An 18,398-nucleotide genomic window follows, 5' to 3' on the forward strand; every position below is an offset into this window, starting at 1 on the left:
CTCATCCTTGTTGGGGTTTTTTGTTTTTTACTTATTCAAACTTTCATTGAATGCCTACCATATACAGTGCATTGGGTTGGACACATAAGGGTTACCAGGATTCTAAAAGTAGTTTACTGTTTAGCAGAGGAGGCAAATACATATGCAAATAATTCAAGGGAGTGAAAAGAAGAATGCTGGGTGTGAGCTAAGTCATTCATTAAATGTCTCAAGAAACACAAAGGGGAGGTGGTTCTCCTTGCTAGCACCTGGTTCAGAGGCAGGGCTGACAGCTACTGGTGTTCTCTGTTGCAGAAGTGAAGATGACCAAAGTCCCTGACATCTTTGAAGACCTGAAGGACTGTTACAGGTAAGAAAGAGATTCTGTCTCTTGTGATTTAATGAGGGGATCAAGGTACATTAGAATCCAGCTGGGATTACCGTAACCAGCATGGGCCACACCTGCAGAGGCTGTAAAGAGGAGTCCTACCTCTGAAGTCAGGGCAGGTTCAGTGAAGACCCAGGGAAACAGCATCCAGAATGTAAACTGAGGTGGAATTGACAGGGAGGCAGCCATTTTAGAAAGATCACTTTTAAGGGCTGCTGAGTCCTAGTGGTTTTCAACATCTACTTAGACACAGCTTCAGTTTGGTTCACATGCCCTGATACAGTAAGGAGTTTTAATGGATTGTCAGAAAGAGAAACCTTTCTCAGGAAAACTTCTTGATCTCAATCTGGACTAGGAAATGGCTTCACAGCAATTTGAGCATGTGAAACATACACAGTCAATCTCATTCAGACATAGGAGAAAGATAATGAATAAAAAGTTAAAATTGTAGAACACTTTAAACTAACATGGTATTCCCATTACCTATTAAGATACACTAACCACAAACTAGACTATGGAAATGTTGCCTGGATATTTCACAAAGTATAAATTATTAAATCTGTTTCAGTAAGTACATGTAAATACATGTAAATACATGAAAGCAAAGTGTAACATATAACCTATTTGGTTCAAATTTAAATGAGGTGCTTCAAAAGTATTTCTTCTCTCTTGAGGAGCTTAAAATTTTTCCCCGAAATTCAATTACAACTCTTCAATTGGTTAGCCAAGCCTTTTTTTATAGATAGAGCACAAGTAGAGTTCAAGGCCTGGCCCGATGATTACTAATTCCAAATTATCAAGTACAAATTACTGTATGGGTGTGTATGCACAGAGGTCCTTAATTTTCAAAGATGACTGTAATGGCCGTGTGTGGGTGTGTTACCCAAAGCTAATATAGTTATTAAAATATGTTGCCCAGGGCTTCCCTGGTGGCGCAGTTCTTGGGAGTCCGCCTGGCGATGCAGGGGACGCGAGTTCGTGCCCCGGTCCGGGAGGATCCCACATGCCGTGGAGCGGCTGGGCCCGTGAGCCACAAGTACTGAGCCTGCGCGTCCAGAGCCTGTGCTCCACAACGGGAGAGGCCACAACAGTGAGAGGCCCGTGTACTGCAAAAAAAAAAAAAAAAAAAAAAATGTTGCCCAGTGACTGTAGTGATATAACAAACAGAATTAAATTCTCATCCTCTTGTTTAACAGTGAAAATGAAGAATACAGTTCCGAAATTGACCATCTGTCTCTGAATCAGGTAAGCATATGACTGTAATTCTTATGAGATAGCTGTGTTTACGCAGTATTTTCTCTACTAGTATAACAATGGCTTGAATCTTAGATGCTTTTGTTTTACCTTCACTAGAAGTCCAGAGACATGCATTTCTTCATTATAAGTGAGACCAACTGCTTCTTTGCACTAACAGTTGATGGCATCATTCATGGTCACCAGATGTTTCCAGAACAGAGCAGAGCTAACCTGAAACTCCAAGAATGGAGTCTCCTGGGTCAGCCTTCAGTCAGAATGTTGGTTATGCCATACTGGGACAGCCCCTTTGGGCCACTTCACCAGGGGTCTGTCTCCTTAAGTGACGTGTTGTTGACACCTTCTCTAACACCAGAGATTAGAGATAGCCCTCTAAGTGTAATAGCCCATGAAGCTGAGGTGGAGGAAGCAGACCAGTTGAAAGTAAAAAATCTGCAGTCATTCACATGCTGTGTTATTTGGCTAGGGGGCCACAAATAGGTACTGCTTTGTGTGTCTTCAGTACTGGTTCTAAAAGCTATACCTAGAGGAGTATTTCTAAAATATTTAAGCATTGTCACGTAGATGTTTAACCTCCTGAGGGGGACCCGACTGGAAGGCTACCACTTACTAAGATCACTTGTAGACCTGTTTCATTACAACATGTCATTTTTTTTTACTGAAGTATAGTTGATTTACAATATTGTGTTAGTTTCAGGAGGAGAGCATAGTGATACATTTTTTTTTTCTGATATAGGTTATTACAAGATATTGAATATAATTTCCTGTGCTATATAGTAAATCCTTGTTGTTTATCTATTTTATGTATAGTAGTGTGTATCTCTTAATCCCATACCCCTAATTTGTCCCTCCCCCTTCACGTCTCCACTTTGGTAACCATAAATTTGTTTTCTACATCCAGGAGTCCATTTCTGTTTTGTATATAGGTTCATTTGTATTATTTTTTAGATTCCACATATAAATGATATCATATAGTATTTGTCTTTCTCTGACTTACTTCACTAAGTATAACAAGATCTCATTTTTGAGTCTGTGGTTGGATGACAAAGACCTTCCCAGAGATCACATCTTTTCAGGGAAATCCTCAAAGGAGGGATGGGAGGAAGTGGGTAAAGAGGAAGGAGGCAGAGGAAAAGGAAAGGGGGAAAGGAGGAAGGAGGGAAAGCCTGATGAAACATGGGTTACCCAAGACCAAAATGGACATCCTTCTCTCTAAGTCTGTTGAATAAAACTCCTATTATAAAGAAGTCTCATTCTATGGCCATGGGCAGCCTCTCGGTTTTCATTTTCCTTCCTCACAGAAGTCCTTCTATGATGCAAGCTATGAACCACTTCATGAGGACTGCATGGATCAATTTATGTCTCTGAATACCCCTGAAACCTCTAAGACATCCAAGCGTACCTTCGAGGAAAGTGTGGCAATGGTGGCAGCCAACAGGAAGATTCTGAAGAGGAGATGGCTGAGTTTAAATCAGTTCATCACGGATCATGACCTGGAAGACATTGCCAATGACACAGAAGAAGGTAAGGGGTCATGTGCAATAATATCTTTGTTTTCTATTTTTAAGCAAATGGGGACAGCAGAGTACAGGGGGAAAAAAAACCTTGAGTAACAAGAGGGCAACCAACCATTCGTCTGGTAACTATAAGAAAGGAAAATTAATTTTTAGCCTTCTCCAGTGGGAAGAGGTCAGCAGTGGCTTGAGTTTAGCGTACCTGCTCACAGGCTCACTTCGTGGCCATATTCTTAAGGTCATGTGACTTTGAGCCTTTTGACAGAAAGCAGTTATATACTGTTAGTGGGTGACTTCCACTGTGGAAGTTATGCTCCTCCACATACTAATTATGTCTCCTTGGGCAAGTTACTTAACCTTTCTGTACTTCAATTTCCTCTACTGTAAAATGGAGGTAATCCCCTAACTGTTGTGAAGATTAAATGAGTCAATACTTGCAAGCTTCTGGGCTAAAATAATGCCTGGCACATAGAAAATACCTAAAAAATGTTAGCTATTATTGTTATTATTAGCATTAGTATTATTACTACTACTATTTTGTTAATACTACCAACACTACTAACTTACTAATGGCTGCATTATCTCTAACCTTCACAACAATCCTACATTCTTGTTTTATATATGAGGAAATTAAGCTCAGTGAGATAGTGACCTGCCCAAAATCTCACAGTGTGTAAGTAGTAAAGTGTCAAACCAAATCAGTTCTATCTGACTATAGAAGTCATGATTTTTCTCCCATACCTTCACTATACAAGCCTCCACATGAAATATAAACCTAATATTTTTAAAGTAACAGCTAAACATTGACACATGTTCACCTAGAAAATTGGAAAATACAAGAACGAAAATTAAAACCGTGCATACTACCCCTCAGAGTTTACCACTGCCAGCACTATGTTACTTTCCTTAAAGTCTTTTCTATGTGCATGCACACACAGGAATATACATGTTAAATATTATTAGGTCAATTGTATTACATACAATTTAATATCCAACTTTTTTCATTTGTCAATAAATAAAAGACATTTTAGAACTCCAGTTTTTTACCATTATAAGTAATGTGACAATGAAGAGCCATATCAATAAATCTTCATTTCTATCATTTATTTCCTTAGAATAAAAAATTCCCAGAAGTAGAATTATTCAGAGCCATGAGGATTTGTGAAGCTATTGACATATACCCCTGTTCAGAATGGTGGTAGATAGAAAAAACAAAATTAAAAAAATTTTTTTCAAAAAATAAAAAGAAAGGTGGCAAACTATGGAGAACAGTATGGAGGTTCCTTAAAAAACTACAAATAGAACAACCATAGGACCCAGCAATCCCACTACTGGGCATATACCCTGAGAAACTCGTAATGCAAAACTAGTCATGTACCACAATGTTCATCGCAACACTATTTACAATAGCCAGGACATGGAAGCAACCTAAGTGTCCATCAACAGATGAATGGATAAAGAAGATGTGGCACATATATACAATGGAATATTACTCAGCCATAAAAAGAAACGAAATTGAGTTATTTGTAATGAGGTGGATGGACCTAGAGTCTGTCATACAGAGTGAAGTCAGAAAGAGAAAAACAAATACCATATTCCACATATATGTGGAATCTAAAAAAAAAAAAAAGAAGGTTCTGAAGAACCTAGGGGCAAGACAGGAATAAAGACACAGATGTAGGGAATGGACTTGAGGACACAGAGAGGGGGAAGGGTAAGATGGGACGAAGTGAGAGAGTGGCATGGACATATATACACTACCAAATGTGAAATAGATAGCTAGTGGGAAGCAGCCGCATAACACAGGGAGATCAGCTCGGTGCTTTGTGACCACCTAGAGGGGTGGGATAGGGAGGGTGGGAGAGAGATGCAAGAGGGAGGAGATATGGGGATATATGTATATGTATAGCTGATTCACTTTGTTATAAAGCAGAAACTAACACAACATTGTAAAACAATTATACTCCAATAAAGATTTAAAAAAAAAAAAGGTGACAGACATTTAGACCTGCACCTCAGTGACATATAAAATTCCTAGTGGATTCATTTTTTTCTCAGAGTGCATTCATTTGAAAATATAGGTGGAGAATACAAGGAGTCTTCCTGGTTACTTACAAACCTCCAAACAACCAAAAAAGTTGTACAAGTAATCTTTAAAAAAAAAAAAAACTATTGCCTGAAGAATCTAAGTTTAAAAAGAAACAAATAAGTAACCACAGGGATAATCCTAGAACCAATTCTGCTGACAGGGTGATTTCACTTCTCTCTCAGTTTCCTCACCTAGACTGGGATATTCTTCCTGTCCCTTCAATAGCTTGTATTAGAGCATGTATATCATCTATGTTTGTACTTGGACATTAATCTGAGCTCGTGATAACGGTTTTAGAAATCATCAAGCCCAGATCAGCACATTACAGCTTCCAGAGCAACATGAAATACAACTTTACGAGGCTCATCTACAACCAATGCACGCTGAATGACGCCCTCAAACAAAGTATAGTTCGAGATCTGTCGGGTCAACACCTCATAGCTGTGGCATTAAATAATCAGGATCAGGCAGGTAAATGGACAATTCTGTCATCTTCCCCCACCCTTTTTATTTCTGTATTTCTTTTAAGCTTTCTGCTTTTAAAGAATAAACCTCTCTAGATTCCTGGCTTTGCACGATTTATCTAGAATAGGAGGAAGCACATCACCCCCCGTAAAAATTCTGGGCAAGGACAGGAACTTCAGCCAAATCTGGAAGCTTTAACAAGAGAGAAGTGTCTTAGCTATGAAAGCTCTAAGTGCAGTTTAAAGCTTTCTGAGCTACTGTCTCCTTTGGTTCTCTGAGATAATTTTTTTTTTTTTTTTTTTGCCATACGTGGGCCTCTCACTGCTGTGGTCTCTCCCGTTGCGGAGCACAGGCTCCAGACGCGCAGGCTCAGCGGCCATGGCTCACGGGCCCAGCCGCTCCACGGCATGTGGGATCTTCCTGGACCGGGGCACGAACCCGTGTCCCCTGCATCGGCAGGCGGACTCTCAACCACTGCACCACCAGGGAAGCCCTCTGAGATAATTTTATCCTTGATTTTAAAAGTAAATAAACGGAGCTTCAGAAATATTCAGTGACTTATGCAAATTTACTCAGAAGCCAATGAGGAGCCTGCTGATCAAACTTCCAAATAACACCAAACTAGGAAGAATCATTATCTTTTTATATATTTATTTATTTATTTACTTCCACTGTGTTGGGACTTCATTGCTGCACACGGGCTTTCTCTAGCTGCGATGAGCGGGGGGCTACCTTTCCTTGTGGTGCTCGGGCTTCTCATTGTTGTGGCTTCTCTTATTGCGGAGCACGGGCTCTAGGCACGAGGGCTTCAGTAGTTGCAGCATGTGAGCTCAGTAGTTGTGGCGCATGGGCTTAGTTGCTTCGCGGCATGTGAGATCTTCCCAGACCAGGGCTCGAATCCGTGTCCCCTTCATTGGCAGGCGGATTCTTAACCACTGCGCCACCAGGGAAGCCCAAGAATCATTATCTCTGATAACATAATTGTGAGGCAAAGTAGCCAATAAGCTGCAAATATGTTCTGAAGAATGAAATTTAGGATGCAAGAAATTTTGTCACAACGATCCAATTTCCATGGTGTACATATTTTAGCTTAAGGACATGTCATCAGTAAACAAAATTATCTTCAGAGATCCAAAGAGGCTACTTTGTGATAAACAAGCAGGGCTCTTTCTGATTGGATGTATTTCAGCTAACATGCGTTCCACTCTAAGACATTTACAAATTATTTTGTGTTCTACTTTCCTCCTTAATATTATTTCACACAATGTTCCCACATATTGACAGAGTATATGTATTTGCCATTTTTTTTTTTTTTTTTTTTTTTTTGCGGTACGCGGGCCTCTCACCGCTGTGGCCTCTCCCGCTGCGGAGCACAGGCTCCGGATGCGCAGGCTCAGCGGCCATGGCTCACGGGCCCAGCCGCTCCGCGGCATGTGGGATCCTCCCAGACCGGGGCACGAACCCGTGTCCCCTGCATCAGCAGGCGGACCCTCAACCACTGCGCCACCAGGGAAGCCCCTGTATTTGCCATTTTTAATGGCACTAGAATATTCGATTATGTGGCTATGCTGGTGCCTTGGGTTTGCTCTAAATAATTCAGTTGCAAATGTCTTTGTTTAAATTATTTCTTTCTCTATGAGCTTATTTCTTTGGAACGTATCCCAGATGCTGGATTTCTAGGCATAAATAATTTTACAGCTCTTATTAAGCATTGTTCTCTAAGGAAAACTGAGCTACTTTCACTATCCTTAGCAACATATGAGTGTATCAGCTTCTACACCCCTCCATTTTACTCATGACTTCACAAATTCCAGGGTCTTATCTCACTAATATAATTATAAGAGATTCAATAAACATGCAGCCCCCAAGCATTCATTCAACATAGAAAATTCTAAAACCATTCACCAGGTATTTACCTGCCTAGTGAATAAGGCAGACATTGTGAAGGATACAAAGATGTATAAATTCCATTCCTGACCTTTGGGTACTTACACCATAGTTGGGGACATAACTGCACACACACACACAGAGCATTGTTTTTCATATATATATAAATTTATTTCTTATTTATTTATTTTTGGCTGCATTGGGTCTTCGTTGCTATGTGCGGGTTTTCTCTATTTGCGGTGAGCGGGGGCTACTCTTCCTTGCAGTGCACGGGCTTCTCATTGCAGTGGCTTCTCTTGTTGCGGAGCACGGGCCCTAGGCACGCGGGCTTCAGTAGTTGGCAGCACGTGAGCTCAGTAGTTGTGGCTCGCGGGCTCTAGAGCACAGGCTCAGTAGTTGTGACGCACAGACTGAATTGCTCTGTGGCATGTGGGATCCTCCTGGACCAGGGCTCAAACCCGTGTCCCCTGCATTGGCAGGCGGATTCCCAACCACTGCGCCACCAGGGAAGTCCACACACAACATCTTCATAAACACTTGATTTTACACAAATACAATGGATTTACTTTTTTTTTTTGGCTTTTCTCTTTGCCAGTGAAATTTGACATTGGTGCTTACACATCAGAAGAGGATTCTCAATTTCCTGTGACTCTAAGAATCTCAGAAACTCGAATGTTTGTGTGTGCTCAAGACGAAGACGAACCCGTATTGCTAAAGGTCAGTTGTTCTCAGTCTCCAATTTACCTTCATTTACAACCCATGCATTTGTAGATGATCCCAAGAGGCAGACACCCCATAGCAGGAGGGCACAGTCCTCTATTCTTCCTACCACAGTCCTACCTGCTCACCTGCCTTCCCATCCTACTTCTTTTTTTTTTTTTGCGGTATACGGGCCTCTCATCGTTGTGGCCTCTCCCGTTGCGGAGCACAGGCTCCGGACACACAGGCTCAGCGGCCGTGGCTCACGGGCCCAGCCGCTCCGCGGCATGTGGGATCTTCCCAGACCGGGGCACGAACCCGTGTCCCCTGCATCGGCAGGCGGACTCTCAACCACTGCGCCACCAGGGAAGCCCATCCATCCCTGTTTGAGCTTTACTGACATCTACTATCTGACCTACATGACAGTAGGCTTTAGGACAAGGGGGCCTGCCTCCAAGAGTGTCAAATAAGCCACTGAGATCACAGAGTATTAATCACCTGCCAGTGGGTACAAAGCAAAAGCTGGGAGCCAAGGCTCAAACCCTGGCCTTCTGACTGCAGTGCCTCTCTCTTTACTGGTGCCAGTTTTCTCTCTCAGCCCAGCCTCATCTCTACTACCACATTCCCCTCCAAACATACAGACACACACACATGCCCACTAGAGCCAAATGTTTTCTCCACTGATTAGTGGGTGACTCTTATTCAGTAAATGTGTAATCCAACCCCCGCTCCCACCCTAATTAGGATTTATGTGGATGCATGTGTCTCTCTTCCTGGATCAAGTCAGATGAAAGTGATGTCTATAGAGTAGGGCAGTAGCTTCATTCGTGAATTCATTCAACAAACGTTGTTTATTGAGAGGCTTCTATTTTTCAAGCAGTGTCAACAGCTCAGTAGACAGTGGTGAGCCAAAGCCTTATAGAACTCACTCTTCTGAAGGGCACAGATAATAGACAAGCCAAACAACCAGCAAAAAGTTCAAGATGCTGTAAAGCCAATGAACAGGGTGCTGAGGTAGAGAAAATGAGAGCATGCTTTTTACACAGAGCTCCCTAGAGATGAGAGCTGCATGCCATCAAGGGCGGGGTTGCGGGGGGGTGGGCTTTGCAAACAAAGGGATCTGAGTGCACCCAGCCCTAGAACTTTACAAGGCCAGCTTCAAAGATCAGAAAGGACACCTAAGGAGCTGGGACACCCTGAAAAAAAGGGAAGATAAATAGAGGAAAGGACTTCAAACAGGGAAGTATCCTGACTTTACTTATATTTTCTAACTCAGAGAATAGATCAGAAAGGAGGCAATAGAGAAAATCTGATTAAGATGTGGTAGTAACAGTCAGGGTGGGCAGGGGGCGGGAGTTGTGAGACAGGTGGAAAGGAGACAGAATCTGGTTATATTTTGGAGATAGAACCAACAGGAGGAAGAGGGGGAAACTGGGAGAGAAATAGGTTTGAGAAATAAAATCCTTGTTGACATTGAAAAACCCAAGGAAACCTCAAAAGCGTATTTAGTTCTTTTCTATTAAAAGAATAGAGAAGATGCATCTTAAGTTAGAACTTGAATTTTGTTTTTCCATGAAAGTACTGTTAAATTTTTTTCATACTCGCAAGAGAAACAAGAGGAGTGTCGTCTAAAGGGATCACAATTTTCAAAAAATTGTATTGAAAGGATTCAGCTTCTAATATGCCTGGGGAGTTTTGTGTATGTGTGTGTGAGAGATTTGGGTTTCTTTAGTCTTCAATTGTTGACTTAAATACAGAGATAAACATGTCTAAATTCTAAATTATTTTCCCAAAGTATGTTTTGCACAGTTAGAGGTCAAAAGGTTCCCAGGTCTTAAGAGTCCTTAGTGCTCATATCTGATGCAAAATGTTCTATTCCCATGTTCAGGCAGGACAAGAAGAATGTTTCACCCTACCTGTCAGGATACAGTGAGACACTAGTGTCTTTGGCGATCTTCATGATGACATTGGATTTCTCTCCAGTTAACTGAGGAAATCAATTATTATGAATAGATGGGGCCATACATCTAACAAGCATGTAAGAAATGCTTTCTGAATGAACAAGTGAATGAAGAACCTATATCATCATGTTACCTAGTCATAGTCCTAAAGTGCTGTGTATCTCATGAAGACCAAATGCCAAGGGATTGAGCATCAGTTCTTTTTTTAGCATCTTCCTGTTCTCTTTTAACAGATCTTTGTTTTCCTTATCCTAGGAGATGCCTGAGACACCCAAAACCATCAAAGATGAGACCGATCTCCTCTTCTTCCGGGAATCTCATGGCTCTATGACTTACTTCAAATCAGTTGCCCATCCAAAATTGTATTTTGCCACAAAGCAAGAAAAACGGGTGCACCTGGCAAGGGGCCTGCCTTCTATCACTGACTTTGAGATATTGTAAAACCAGCCTTGACTGTGGAGTCTACTTACTTGTGAAGTGTTGACAATCTGTATGTACCATGTACATGAAGGAGTCAAATCCTGCACTCTTAGTCATTCTCTGAGCATGTGCTGAGCCTTTGTAGCTCTAAATGAATATTTACTCTCTTTCTAAGAGAGGGCACAAAGTCTAGTAGAACCAACACTAACATATAATGTTGCTTGTTATTTAAAGAGCACCCTATGTTTTGCAAACTACCAATCATTTTAATTATTATTATGCATACAATCTTGGAAGGGCCAGGGCTACTGACCGTGGCTGCCAAAAAGGCTCTACCCATATTACAGATGGGTTAACTAAGGCATAAGACTACTAAGAAATACCCACAATAGCATTTGGAATGAGAAGCCATGGGCCCAGGATTTCATTCCAACTGCTTAGCTTCTGCTTTTAAGTTGCTGATGGACCCTTTATCAAACACTGTAAGTTTCGGGGACCTCAGTTTGATTATCTTCAAAACGGAGAGAGTGAAGGCTATATCCTTCCTGCCTCAACAGTATTTTATGCCAATCCGTGAGCTCGTTTTAGTAAAATACTTCTTGAAGCTGAGCCTCAAGAAGAAGGCAAAGGATGCAATATTATTTTAAATTATTATTTATTACACTTATATATTTATAAATATTATTTCTAAGATAATTGTAACATTATTATATTTATGGCAATTCTTTGCAATCTCTGAGTATGCCCATGTATCTTCAACAATAATAGACAGTGTTTTCCAGGCTGAGTGAGTTTCAGGTACTAAGGCACTTTGATCCAAGTTGTGCTTTTTCCATTGCTGTGAAGCTCCATATTCTGGTACCTGGGAGTTCTGTAATTACGATAATAAATTTATATTAATTACCTTGTTCGTTTGAACTGATAATTGGCTAAAATCTTTCACTCCTCTGCCTTTGTCATTCTTGTGTCACTTAATTTCACCTGCTCTCAAGTCCTACTAGCTGAAATGGGATGAACCTAACTTTGGCAACCACAGGACAACTGTTATCTCAACTTTCTTTTCTGGAACATAAGCAACCTTTCTTCTAGGTTCTAGAAGTTGTGATCCAATCGTAGTGTTACATTACCATCAACAATGTGAACTGATACATTATTATCAATCATAATTGAATATAATTTAGAAAAAAGTAAATCTAGCACATAATTACATGTTGTCTTAATCATTATTTTACAGCATGGTAATTAGGAACAGGTAATAAAAGTAAATAACTATAAATAGTGTTACAAAACCATACCAAGACCTTATGGTTTTTCTCTCCCCTTTGTTAGCTTGCCAGTATGCATAAAAGGCCTAAGAATGATAATATTCCCAGGTTCATTTAAAGCTCATATTACACACAACACACGTGTTCATATGTCCATACAAACTCACACATTCAGAGCCACATTAAGGACTAATGGATCCTTTTGGAAAGCGTAGATACAAAGTATGTTGAGTTGGAAAAAGTTGAAATCAAGAGAACTTGGAATTAGATGTGGGAAGTAGTGGAGGAGGAGGAGTCCAAGATGACTCCCAGTTTCCTGCTACTGGAGAGTGGGTGAGCGGTGGTGTCTTAATCAGTCATTTTGGTGAAAATATGGAGTTCTAGGATGAAATATAATGAGTACCATTTTAGACACGTAACTTGAGCTACTGGCAGGACACCCAGGTGCAGATGTACAATGGGCAGATGATGATGTGTCTGGAACTCAAGAGAAGTTAGCACTAGATACAGACTTGGAAGACATCAGCAGGTTTTTAGTAGGTAAAATCCTAAAAATGACATCAGAGAGAGAAGAGAAGAATATGATGAACACTGTTGGTTGTCCACCCAATCACCATCTCCCCATCTTCCTTACTGACAGAACCCTGACTTCATTCAGAAGGAAATATGTCTTGAATTGGCTTAGACCAACTGGACTCAAAGAATGAGTCCAATTGGTCTGAACCAATCACGGTCATTCTGTCCTCCCATGACTAAGTTACGTTGAGTGAGTCCTGCCTAATGAGATGTCTGCCGGGGGCAATTTCTGGGAAAGATTTTCTACTCTGATAAAAGAGCCATGTAGAAGAAAGTCTTTTTTTTCTTCCTTCCTTCCTGCATGAGAAATGTTCTGTGAGGATGTAGAGCTTGGAACTGTGCTAACCAACTTGCACTTGGGAAGACACAGTCACACGCTGAGGATGGCAGAATGGAAGGAGAAATAGAATCAGCATCTCTGATGACATTGTTGCACTAAGAATCTACTTACTGCCAGACTTTAAGACCACAAGAAACATTATTGCGATTTTTTTTTTTTTTTTTTTTTGGCTGCGTCGGGTCTTTGTTGCTGCGCGCAGGCTTTCTCTAGTTGTGGCGAGTGGGGGCTACTCTTCATTATGGTGCACGGGCTTCTCATTGCAGTGGCTTCTCTTGTTGCAGAGCACAGGCTCTAGGCAGGCGGGCTTCAGTAGTTGTGGCACACAGGCTTAGTTGCTCCAGGGCATGTGGGATCTTCCCGGACCAGGGTTCAAACCCATGTCCCCTGCACTGGCAGGCGGATTCTAGACCACTGAACCACCAGGGAAGTCCCATTATTGTGGTTTTAAATCATTTATATTTGGTTTGCTATTACTTACAGCCAAACTCAGCCTAACTGAGCACCACAGAATACAGACACAGACACAGATACAGAGCGCTGCAGAAAAACAGAGAGAAAAGGAAAAAACCTGTCCTCTTGTTTGTTTCACACTGTTCTGTCTAGTTGCCATTACTTTCCTAGGGTTTTTGTACCCCAAGTCTGGCTAGAGTAAGACTAGGTATCAATAGTTTAAGAACTAGAGAAATACAAGACACTGAGCAAGCAATACCAATTCAAGAAATCTTAAAAAGCATCATAGCTGCTCAGTCTTTAATAGTGAATATTGAATCATTCTAGAAGTGGCCTCAAATATTATTCTAACAGGATCAGCTATGCATATCCCCTACTCCCTACTCCCCAGCTGCCTAAACAGTGAGAAGGTCACCATGATGAGCTTCAACAATCCTAGCACCGAACTTGTTGGAGTCTATGTCTTTAATATGGTCTTATACATCAGTCTCCAAATTGATGAGAGTAGAACCACATCACCTGTAAGTCCAAGGTATGGAAGGAAAAGGGAAAGGATATTTCCCTAACCCTCCCCCCAATTAAATCATCCCTCTGATGCTTACATATACCTACACTTGAACTTTTGGGGGATGATGGAAATAGTTGGGATAACAATAAGTACTGTGTTGGATGTAAAATATGCTTGTGTATCTATACCTATTCCTTGATTGTGTAGTGGTTTCATGACCATATACATTTGTCAAAATTGTCCTCTTGAGTCTTGGCCAATGTTGGCTTGTCAATACCTCTCATAAGACCTGTTACCCAGAAATTAGTATACTATTCAGGATATGGCCAGCCCAGCACAGCTTAGAGTGGGACCTTGTCCTTCCAATTTTAGACACCATGCTGTTTTAAGAAAGTGACATTAGTTTTTTGGAAGCAAGTGGCATTGTTGATTCATATAGGGTTTGTAGGCAACAAAGACCTATAGGTTCTCATCCTAAATTCAAAACTTTAAATATATCCCTGTTCAATTTTAATCTTTATTTGGCCCCAGATCTTTCTAGATTGTTCCAGATTCTGATTTTTTTATACACTGACTCTTCCTCTTAGTTTTGTGATATCTGTAATTTGGTGAGCATGTTTTCATTTTGTACATAGTACATCATAGAGTATAAAAAATAGGTTACAAACATTTTTGCAAGAGTGCCTGAACTACAGTGACCAAGGGGAGAGTGGTATGAGCTGAAGTTGTAGAAGTAGGCAAAGGCTAGGCCCTGCAGGAGTTGTAGGACTTTAGCCTCAGAGCAATGGGAAGCCATTCAAGCCACAAGATGGATACTTTGCTAGATGAGTTGAGAATTGTTAAACCTATTTAGCTTTTTTTCCATATTTTGTGTCCTACAAAATAGTTCTTCAAATATCCAAAGAATTTAGAAAAGGGCGCAGAGTCAGCCCACGTTGCTCCAGAGAACAAGGACCAATGAGCAAGAGGCTTATTTGAGCTCTTTTTTTTCTTTAATTTTCATAATAATCAGCATTGTCTAAAAACAGGACAAGTAGAGCAGCTCCCTGACCCAAGCAGTATTCCTGCAAAGATGCAATGTACACATGGGATCTGGAGAATACTCTAGCACTGGGTGGTGGACAAGATGACTTCTCAATCTGCAACCCATTCAATCACTAAGCTTCTATAAACACCAAGAGAACTCCTTTCACTTTTCTGAAACTGTACATGAGCCACTTTCTTACTCATTAACCAAAAATATTCTTGCCCAGCTGCTAGATTTAACCATTAGGCAAGGATTCATGGCACTAGACAAAGAGTCCAAGTTTTTCACTTAAGTAATTATCAGTTGTCCTATTTTAAACATATTTGTATACTACTAATGTGTCAAAATATAGAAATCCCGAAATCCCAGCATGGCTCCCTCCTGAACACCCTGTTTGGAAACAAAGAGGAGAGCTGCCCCAATGGCTTCATGCCCAGCTGAGCACCCAAATGGTGACGCAAACCTGGCAAAAATGGGCCCAGACACAGCTCCACCTCTCTATCCACCACCTCTCTGGCACCTAGGGAAGTGGAACCCTAACACACAGAGTGCCAGAAGCATTTCCCAAACCTCTTCATGAAACTGTGGACTAGCCAAAATGGGGAAACTTTTGAAAGAAAAAGTTTTAGGACAGAAATAAAAGGAATGAGGTGTGTCTAGGGACTCAGGAGGTCTGGACCTGCCCCCATTGTCCCTTCCTTGGTTACCCAGCTGATAAGGTCTAATCAAAAATATACATCAAAAAGGAGCCATCCCAAAAACAGTACGGCGGTTCCTCAAAAAATTAAAAATAGAGTTACTGTATAATCCAGTAATACCACTTCAAGTTATATACCCAAAGAATTGAAAGCAGAGGCTCAAACAGATAATTGTACACTCATGTTCAAAGCAACATTATTCACCATAGCCAAAATGTAGAAGTAACCCAAATGTCTGTGACAGATGAATGCATGAACAAAATGTAGTATATACATACAATGGAATATTATTCAGCCTTAGAAAGGAAGGAAATTCTGTCATACGCTACAACATGGATGAACCTTGAGGACCTAATGCTAAGTGAAATAAGTCACTCACAAAAAGACAAATACTGTCTGATTCCTCTTAAATGAGGTTCCCAGAGTAGTCAAAATCATAGACAGAAAGTAGAATGGTGGTTGCCAGGGCCTGGGGGGAGAAGGCAACAGGGAGTTAGTGTTTAATGGGTATAGAGTTTCTGTTTAGGAGGATGAGAAAACTCAGGAGACAGATAATGGTGTTGACCTGAAATAGACTGCCAGATAGTTTCCCAGCAGAGATGGGTTTATTCAGGGTCAGCAGAGAATTGCAATTTGGGATCTGCAACCATGACGAGCCACATTGAAGTCAAGGGAAGGAAAATGCTTTTACAGAGGGGGAGACGGAAGTTGGGAGAGCTGTAATAAACAGAGTCGCTGGCTTTTCATTGGCGAGTCCTTGCCAGGAAGCTGGAGTCTTTCTTCTTATGACTGGGCTCCCTGTGGTCGCAGAATATGAGAACTCCCCCTTCTGATCTCCCTACTCTATTTGAGGTACCTGTTTATTGAGTTTTTACAGTGGTGATGAATGTACAGCTTTGTAAATGTACATAATGACACTGAACTGTACACTCAAAAATGGCTTAAATGGTAAACTTTGTTTTGTATATCTTAGCACAGTGAAAAACATAAAAGGAGCCACACTGCAGTACTAAAAACTAAGATCCTTGGGCTTCCCTGGTGGCGCAGTGGTTGAGAGTCTGCCTGCCGATGCAGGGGACACGGGTTCGTGCCCCGGTCCGGGAGGATCCCACATGCTGCGGAGCGGCTGGGCCTGTGAGCCATGGCCTCTGAGCCTGCGCGTTCGGAGCCTGTGCTCTAAAATGGGAGAGGCCACAGCAGTGAGAAGCCCGCGTACTGCAAAAAAAAAAAAAAAAAAAAAAAAACACTAAGATCCTTTAGCTTTAGAGACCCATAACAGGTGGAGATGTACACTCATGTGGAGCCGCCAAATTCATCATTTTGGTTTTATCTTATTTTTATGTGAACCTTAGCATCTAAGGGGGCTGGGGAGGCGTTGTCTATGGGGCCCGGGTGCTTCCCCATCGCCCATCCCCGCCGCCTTCTGCGTAAGTGACAGCACAACAGCCCAGAAACCGCATCCTTAAAAGGGGGGGTTTCTCCTCCCACCCAACCAGCCGCCCTCAGTGCCAACTGCCCGTTCAAGTGTACGTTCTTCCAATCAAAGGGCCCCCTGGGTGATTTGACTGGCAGAGCCAACCACAACGCGCCTATTTCCTTTTGTCCCGCCCTCCGCTGCTTCCGACTTGTGGGTTTCAAACCCACGGGAGCCAATGAGAGTGGGCGCACGCGCGACGCGCCGGTCTTGACTCCAGGCGCGGCCTTTGAAGAAGAACTGTTGCTGGGGAGTCATGGTGCTGCCGGAGCCCTCCGCCGCCGCGGGTGAGTATGACTTCGAGCCGCTGTGTCTTACGGGCGGGGGCGTCCCTTCGTCCCCGGTGAGAAGTCGGTGCCGGGGGTCGGGGAGGGTGTGCGCGGGGCCATGTGCCTCCCAGGCATCTTCCCAGTGACTCCCGCAGCAGCTCTGCAAAAAGCTGTTATTATTTGGGTAAAGAACCTGAGGCCCCGGGCTTCCCTGGTGGCGCAGTGGTTGAGAGTCCGCCTGCCGATGCAGGGGACACGGGTTCGTGCCCCGGTCTGGGAAGATCCCACATGCCGCGGAGCGGCTAGGCCCGTGAGCCATGGCTGCTGGGCCTGCGCGTCCAGAGCCTGTGCTCCGCAACGGGAGAGGCCACAGCAGTGAGAAGCCCACGTAATGCAAAAAAAAAAAAAAAAAAAAAAGAACCTGAGGCCCCTTGCCCGGGGTGGCACAGTCAGTAGGAAGCCAGGCGCTCCTGCGGCCCATATTTGGCTGCAGGCGGAGCCCGGGTGTGGCCCTCGGGGCAGCGCCGGCCGCCCGAGTTGTGACAGCTGTCAAGGAGGGTCTCACCCCGACGCGGAGCTCATCTCCTCGCAAGCCCGTGCGCCCTGGTGGAAGCTGATGGGTTAAACGTGCGCGGAGGCTGAGGGTTCCGGGCTCTCTGACCTCTTAGATGTGCCTGGAGCCCTTTGCTGACTTTCAGCATACTCCTGCTCAGGTGCCTGCCACCTGCTCCAAAATGCGTACAGTGTTTTGTTGGTTTCGGTAATAATGCATGTTGACTGTCTCCCGGGGCCCGGGCACTGTTCTAGGCACTTTACACAACAGCCCTTCAAGATGGGCATTTCTGCCCCATTTTATAGGCTCAGCAGCAGCAAGGTTTGGTAACTTGGTAGAAGTCACAGAGCTGGGATTCCAGCCCCATCTCTCAGCCTCCAACAGTCCTCTTGACACAGCTGTCTCCTAGGGATGCATCAGAGCCAGATATGAAAACACAGGTCATAAATACACTACCACGTGGAAAATAGATAGCTCCTGCTCTGTGATGGCCTAGTTGGGTGGGATGGGAGGGCGGTCCAAGAGGGAGGGGATGTGTGTATGCGAATGGCTGATTCACTTGGCTCTGCGGCAGAAGCTAAA

General features: G+C 42.8%; 2 protein-coding genes across 2 annotated transcripts in view; both read left to right on the plus strand.

The window, feature by feature from the left end:
• Positions 1-302: 302 nt before the first annotated feature.
• On the plus strand, positions 303-16,986 carry IL1A (interleukin 1 alpha; the record flags this gene model as incomplete). Its single annotated transcript, XM_079720392.1, has 8 exons — positions 303-349; positions 1,564-1,612; positions 2,923-3,145; positions 5,522-5,695; positions 8,172-8,293; positions 10,492-10,673; positions 13,679-13,808; positions 16,873-16,986. 8 exons carry the CDS (start codon positions 303-305, stop codon positions 16,984-16,986), a joined length of 1,041 nt encoding a protein of 346 aa, XP_079576518.1.
• Positions 16,987-17,236: 250 nt separating this feature from the next.
• CKAP2L (cytoskeleton associated protein 2 like) overlaps positions 17,237-18,398 on the plus strand; it is a gene marked incomplete at its 3' end in the record, with an annotated part of 30,239 nt that continues 29,077 nt past the window's right edge. The window contains exon 1 of the mRNA XM_079720825.1: positions 17,237-17,281. Coding sequence (XP_079576951.1) covers positions 17,251-17,281 — 31 coding nt within the window. The 5' untranslated portion in view covers positions 17,237-17,250. The remainder of the gene's footprint in view (positions 17,282-18,398) is intronic.

This window comes from Hyperoodon ampullatus (genome assembly GCF_949752795.1).
Source record: "Hyperoodon ampullatus genome assembly, chromosome: 15".
Lineage (NCBI taxonomy): Eukaryota > Metazoa > Chordata > Mammalia > Artiodactyla > Ziphiidae > Hyperoodon > Hyperoodon ampullatus.